The 7,290-nt window shown below is 45.2% G+C and overlaps 1 protein-coding gene across 1 annotated transcript in view; it reads left to right on the top strand.

Moving 5' to 3' along the window:
- LOC122264054 (opioid-binding protein/cell adhesion molecule-like) overlaps window positions 1-6,356 on the top strand; it is a gene marked incomplete at its 5' end in the record, with an annotated part of 30,508 nt that extends 24,152 nt beyond the window's left edge. The window contains 3 exons of the mRNA XM_043032746.2: window positions 3,512-3,646; window positions 4,872-5,088; window positions 6,002-6,356. Of these exons, the coding sequence (XP_042888680.1) occupies window positions 3,512-3,646; window positions 4,872-5,088; window positions 6,002-6,114 (465 nt within the window). The remainder of the gene's footprint in view (window positions 1-3,511; window positions 3,647-4,871; window positions 5,089-6,001) is intronic.
- Window positions 6,357-7,290: the final 934 nt, after the last annotated feature.

Raw genomic sequence — 7,290 nt, 5'->3', positions numbered from 1 at the left:
TGAGTAAACAAGTTCAAAAGGTGGATATTGTCGAAATGTGTAGATGAGCAAAGTACTTAAGTGATTGGGTGAATTTCGGCTCCTATGTTGAAAGAAACTTTTCTAATCAAGAATATGGAAAGGGATCCATTTGATCAGTTGGAATGTATAATCATGTACTCACGAGTTGAACATTAATTATGGTGAGAATTAAGAATGGAGGAATCAAATGCCGTGGTTTGTTTTGCTAGAAATTTTGGCAAGAAGCTAATCTTCTTCGAGTAGGAAATCCTTGTTCATCACACAAAGACAGTCGCCAAGAAGAGCGACTTTTCGACTTGTGTGGGTCTATATTCTCTCTCACTCTCTCTCACACTCTTCTTTCTTTCTTTCTCTCTTTCTTTCTTTCTTTCTTTCTCTCTCTATCTATCTCTTTCTTTCTCTCTCTTTTTTTCTTTCTTTCTCCCTCTCTCGCTCTCTCTCTCCCTCTCTTTCTCTCTCTCTCTCTCTCTCTCTCTCTCTCTCTCTCTCTCTCTCTCTCTCTCTCTCTCTCTCTCTCTCTCTCTCTCTCTCTCTCTCTCTCTCTCTCTCTCTCTCTCTCTCTCTCCCCTCTCTCTCTCTCTCTCTCTCTCTCTCTTCCACTCGCTCTCCCTCTCTCTCTCTCTCTCTCTCTCTCTCTCTCTGTGACTCCCCTTCTCTCTTTCTCTCCATCTATCCTTATTCGTAGACTGTCAGCGAACCATTACGGTTTATAAGGCTAAAATTGCATTTACCGGAGAAAGCCGGCATAATAACGTTTTAGAAGGCATAACAAGGTCCAATTTCCTTCATACTATAATCTCGTAAACAGGAGACTCTGCTCCGACGCCAAAATTACATTACGCAACAGTGGAAGTCGAGAAGAAGTATCATTTATCTTATTGGACTAAATGATTTCTGTCTTCGGGGGTAAAAATAGCAGAAGACCTTGAGGAAATTTTAGCCATGTGCTTTAGTCTTGTATCAAAGGTAAAAAAAAAAAAAAGAAAAAAAAAATGGTGCGATTATTGTCGGGAAATAAGGAATATTTGGGATGTTTTAATTCTGAATTATGATCATTGTGTTTTCTATTACACTCTAGTTATTATTGTTGTTATTAAAATTATAATAATTTTAGTTAGAGGGATAGTGATGATAATGATGATAAATATCAAAATTATCATCATCATTATTATGATCATTGTTATTATGAATATTATTATTACTATTGTTATCATCATTATTGTTACTATTATCATTCTTTATGATATAATTATTAAGCACATCATTATTATCCTTATTTTTATGATTATGATGATCATTATCCTTATTACTATTATTAATATCATTATTATTTTTTCTAATATTGATAATATTATTATTGTAACTGTTATTCATATAATTATCAATGTAACTATTATTCATATTATTATTATTATCTTACCATCATTATTATCATTCCCTGCCGTGACACTTTTACATTCATTACATTCATTCATAAAAAAAAAAAATCTTTTTTAACTTTTCTTTGCAGACTTTACATTCGTTTTATTTTCCATCTCTTTGCTCATACTCCAATTTTCTTTCCTTCTCATTTTCTCTTTCCAAACCGCCTCCACTACAGCTTCTTTGCCTCTGATACTTCTTTAAGTTATTTGTTTTCTTGGCGACGTGTGGCTTGGTTTGAATGTGCAAACACGTTTCCATCTTGTTTCTTTCCTGTCTCTTCAGCGCCGCTTTTTATTTTTCTTCTGTCTCTGTCTGTCTGTCTCTCTGCCCCTGTCATCCCCACCACCCCTTCTCTCTCTCTCTCTCTCTCTCTCTCTCTCTCTCTCTCTCTCTCTCTCTCTCTCTCTCTCTCTCTCTCTCTCTCTCTCTCTCTTTCTTTCTCTCTCTCTCTGCCCTCCTCCCTGTCCCTATCCTCTCTCTCTCTTTCTCATTCTCTCTCTCTTTCTGTCTTTCTCTCTCTGCCCCTCCTCCCTGACCCTATCCTCTCATTCTCTCTCCCTATGCTTCTCTCTCTCTCTCTCTCTCTCTCTCTCTCTCTCTCTCTCTCTCTCTCGTTCTCTCTCTGTGTCTCTCTCTATCTCCTCTCCCTCTCTCACTCTTTCCCTCTCCTTCCACACTCCCCTCTCCGCCGCTATCATTCACTTATGGTCTAAAGAGCTATTCGAAAAAAAGACACAAGATTAACGTCATACAAACCAATCTCATGTTTCTTTCCTCCCGTTTCTCCCCACTCTTTTTATTCTTCATGTTCCTCCTCTTGTTCTACTCATCACATCTGACCATCCTCCAGCGAGTTGAATCTGCATATCCCCCATCTATCACTGGCGGCGTCACGCTCTCTTCACCACTCTAGCATCTCATTCCTCACCCTGCTCTCTCTCTCTCCTCTCTCTCTTCCTCCTCCCTCTCACTCTCCCCACTTCTGTGCTAATGGGACTAATTCCCCCCATTGGTTCGTGCCCGTTGAACAGCACCTGAATTTGTCTCTCCACGATTAACTGTTTAAAACCCCCGAGTACCAGAGTCTAATGCCCCCATATATCCAATCCTGCCAGACACGGAGAGGAGAGACACAGCCCGGAACACGTCGGGACACGTTTTAAATCTCTCTGCAGGGAGGCGGGAAGAGGACTTGACTGACTAGCTGAGTGATTTTCCGGGAGACTGATGATCTGATCGCTTGTTGAATGGCTGGATAACACACTGAGCGTTTGATTTTAAAAAAAGATTGAAATAAAAAGAAACGTTTATGGGCTGGTAGGAATTGGTGGTCTGGAGGGAATGAGGGGAATGATTATGCCTCTTTGTTATCCATAACCGTTGGCAAGTTACGGTTGTTAGCAGTTTATATTCCGTCATGGGGAATACTTGGTGAGCGAAATACGTGGGGAGTAATACGCGATGAGCATTTTATTTTCTCTAAAACTTTGTCGAAAGTCGGAACAGAGTAATATGAAAGCGTGGAGATATCTGTGGACTGCTTACGGTGGCGTGAGATTTGAATTTAATGCCGAGTAGAGGCGGACCAATCAGGTCACAGGCAGAAGCAGCGACTGGGTAGCAATAACCTGCAAGAGTCAAAGATGTTAAAAGTAAAGAATCCGACAGTGCTTTGCCGTGTCTTCAATTCTTCCAAAGCCTTTGCTGTTACTTGGTCTTCTCAGCGACGTAATACTATAAAGCTCGCATCGCTTCACGGACCTGCTTCAGGCACATCCAAGTCAGGTTCCTGATTATGCCTGAGAGGAAATTTGGATGCGATGTAAAGGCATCGTGAGATTATCTTAGCTGAGTGAGACAAATGCGTGCGCTATTGGAAAAGAGTAAAGTCGTAAAAACGTAAAGAAAAACGTTTGAAAGTGCCTGTGCATATACGGATGTGAAAAAAAAAAAAAAAAAAAAAAAAAAATATATATATATATATATACACGAGACTATTTTCCTTTCCCCCCCCCAATTGCACTTTGAATAAATTCATTAATAAAAAACCTCTATCTCTCCCTAGCTGTCGACAGGTACTGGTGTGATTTCGCAGTTCGTCAATCTTCACGTGGTGGTTCCCCAAGCCTTCATCTTAGGCAGCACTGACTACCATGTGCAACTTGGATCAACAATCAAGCTAGTTTGCGTCATCAAACAGGTTTGTGATGGAGAATATTAGGATATGTGATTAAGTTTACGAGGGCACATGATACAAAGTGTAGTGTCGAGTTATTAGAGGAATTATCATGCGTGTATTTATTGTATTGTGTAACAAAGGTCGGTTTAAGTACATTAGAAAGTTAGCAAGATGGGGAAGGGGAAAATGAAGGAGGGTGAGAGAAATAAGGGCGAGAGAAGGAAAGGGAGAGACAGGAGGATATAGAAGTAAGGGGAGAGGGGGAGGCAGAGAAAGGGAGAAAGAGAAAGAGAAAGAGCGAGAGACAGAGACAGAGACAGACAGACAGAGAGAGAGAGAGAGAGAGAGAGAGAGAGAGAGAGAGAGAGAGAGAGAGAGAGAGAGAGAGAGAGAGAGAGAGAGAGAGAGAGAGAGAGAGAGAGAGAGAGAGAGAGAGAGACGAGAGCGAGAGCGAGAGAGAGAGAGAGAGAGAGAGAGAGAGAGAGAGAGAGAGAGAGAGAGAGAGAGAGAGAGAGAGAGAGAGAGAGAGAGAGAGAGAGAGAGAGAGAGAGAGAGAGAGAGAGAGAGAGAGAGAGAGAGAGAGAGAGAGAGAAAGAAACTCCTGTAGTAAAATGGGACAAAATAGAAGTATTACACTAAGTTGAGTTGAGGAACAGTAGCGGGCGATGTGATTGGCCATGTCATGTGATTAATTTCTTGCAAATGGCCAACGAAAAATATCCTAAAAGCTTTAGTGGTAAGGAGGGCCCTGGAGTTAGGGGAAAGAGAGTTTTTTCGTTTTTTTGTTCTCTCTCTTTTTTCAAAGCAAGGGGAAATAGAATGGGCTGTGACAGCGTCCAATGTAGTAAGTGTGTGTGTATGTGTGCGTGCGTGCGTGTGTGTGTGTGTGTGTGTGTGTGTGTGTGTGTGTGTGTGTGTGTGTGTGTGTGTGTGTGTGTGTGTGTGTGTGTGTGTGTGTGTGTGTGTGTGTGTCTGTGTGTGTGTGTGTGTACGTGTGCGTGTGCATGTGCGTGAGTGTATGCGTACGTGCCCATATTCACAATACACATTTCCTCACATTTCTCAAGTTTCCACGAGTATCCACATCTTCCCACGCATACAATATAACCCCCACCCCCACCCCCTAACCCACCCTATCACAACACACAAACAATCACGACTCTTACATAACGACTCTTACAAACGACACTACAAAACGACTCTTACAAAACGACTCTACCAACTTAACCCTTCCGCTCTCCCGCAGAGCCCCACGCCCCCGCAGTACGTGTTCTGGTTCCACAACGAGCACATGATCAACTACGACACCCAGCGCGGCGGCATCAACGTTTCCACGGACACCGGCCCGAAGAAGACCCAGTCGCACCTCACCATCACCGACGCCCGCTACGACGACAGCGGCAATTACACCTGCAGCGCCTCCAACACCCGCTCCGCCTCCGTCAACGTCTTTGTGTCTTACGGTAAGGGCGCGTCGAGGAGTTTCGTTGGAATGGGTTGGAGGGGGGAGGGGGAGGGGGTGGGGGGGTGATGCGTGGATGGATGGAGGGTAGGGGGTGGGGGAGGGGGGGTTATGTGTGGATGGAGTGGGGAGGGGGGGAGGGAGGGAGGAGTGGGGTGATGCGTGGATGGATGGAGGGAGGGAGGGTGGGGGAGGGAGTGGGAATGTGTGGATGGAGGGGGGAGGGGAGAGGGGTGATATGTGGATGGAGGGAGGGAGGAGGGGGGTGATGGTGGTGATGCGTGGATGGAGGAGGGAGGGGGGAGGGGGTGATGTGTGGATGGAGGGTGGGATAGAGGAGGAGGGGGGTTGATGTGTGGATGGAGGGGGGAGGGGGTGGGGGTGATGTGTGGATGGAGGGTGGATGGAGGGGGGAGGGGGGGAGGAGGAGGGGTGATGGTGGTGATGCTTGAATGGAGGGGGGGTGATGGGGGTGATGCGTGGATGGAGGAGGGAGAGGGGGTGATGGTGGTGGTGATGCGTGGATGCAGGGGGAGGAGGGGGGGTGAAGCGTGGATGGAGGAGGGAGGGAGGGGGGGTATTGATAGTAGTGATGCGTGGATGGGTGAGGATATTATGACGGAGTCGAATGGACAGATGAGAATATTGGTTGATATCAAGAGAACTAATAGTATTGGTGTCCACATAGTACTATAAGATAACTGTCAATCTCACAGTACAGGCTATTATTACTGGTAACACTAACAACGCATGCCACTCTGATAAAAGTCGTGTAAATGAGAGGAGAAAAAAAAATATATATATATCTATCATATCTACCAAACTTCACCTCCTCAGCAAATCTCATAAAAAAAAAACTTCAACCGAAGTTGTGAGCGAAGCGTGAGCCTAACTTCCTTCCCTCTCGTTCGCAGGCGACAAGATGGCGGCAATACAGAGACGAAAGGCCGGCGGAGGGGCGCCCAGCGTGTCCCTCGCGCCCGGCCTCTGGTCCTTGGTGGCGGCTTCCCTCTGGGCCCTCAGATGATGTGCTTGGCCCAGCCACGCCCACCTCCTTCCCGCCGCCGACTAGCAGCTCCCGCGAGCTCCCGCGCGCGAATGGGCGGGAAGAAAGAGAGGGGAGGAGAGAAGATGTGACGAGAGAGGAGGAGGAGGAGGGGTGAGGATAGAAAGTGTGGGACAGACAGTGGAAAAGGAAGAGGAGACCATAGAAAGAGAGCCACATGCAGCGAGGGAGAGCGGGTGAATGTGAGTGAAAAAGTATGTGTGTGTGTGCATAAACACACATTATGGATATATATATATATATATATATATATATATATATATATATATATATATATATATATATATATATATATATATATTTATACATACATATATATATATACATGTGTATGTGTGTGTGTGTGTGTGTGTGTGTGTGAGAGAGAGAGAGAGAGAGAGAGAGAGAGAGAGAGAGAGAGAGAGAGAGAGAGAGAGTGAGCGAGTGTGAGTGAGTTCAGATTTCTGAATCGCCTTCCAGCCACCCGTCTCGCTCTCCCGCCGCCTCCGCTCCCACCGCTCGCTCGGTCCCTTTCTTCCCTCTCTTAGCCCTAAGTCGCCCATGAAGCGACCGGCAATGGCGGAGGAACCCCAGGCTTCGGCGAAGGAAGCTCAGAGAAGCGGACGCGCTCTCTTTTCCTCTCTTTCCTCGCCATGAAGAGGACAACCGTTCGTCTCCGGCCGCGCTAGGTCCTCGCCAAGGGGAGTCTCGCCGGGTCATCATTAGGTCCAAGTTGATGATGATGGTTTCAGTCTCGAAATATCCTGTTATCATGGGAGTGAAAGGATGTCTGATAACCACAGTTGGACTTTATTTGTACTCGATGGCTTTCATTACTAAGATAGTGTTAACCATAATACAAAAGTTTCCCCCTCGTTCAGTAGTAGTGTTTTAGAAACCATGTGTGTCTCAACATTTCACACAAGTGTTGCGTGATGGATCACATCGTAATGATGTTATATTGTAAAAAGAAAGAAAAAAGAAATTACTTAGAAGATACACGCACAGCCCTCTACTTTGCGCGTTCTATAGACGTATCGTAACCCCCATGAACCTTGGGGGGGAAAAAAGCGCAAGAAATTGTGAATCAGTGGACGACAGAATGTAAGCCAACCATGAACAGTTTCTGAAATGGGTGGCTTAAACTTTTGATATGGT

The sequence above is a fragment of the Penaeus japonicus genome, unplaced genomic scaffold (assembly GCF_977035675.1).
Source record: "Penaeus japonicus unplaced genomic scaffold, GWHDUDI00000001_assembly GWHDUDI00000010, whole genome shotgun sequence".
NCBI classification, from domain to species: Eukaryota; Metazoa; Arthropoda; class Malacostraca; order Decapoda; family Penaeidae; genus Penaeus; species Penaeus japonicus.
Note: the sequence above shows the minus strand (reverse complement) of the source record. Positions and strands in the feature narration are given on the sequence as shown.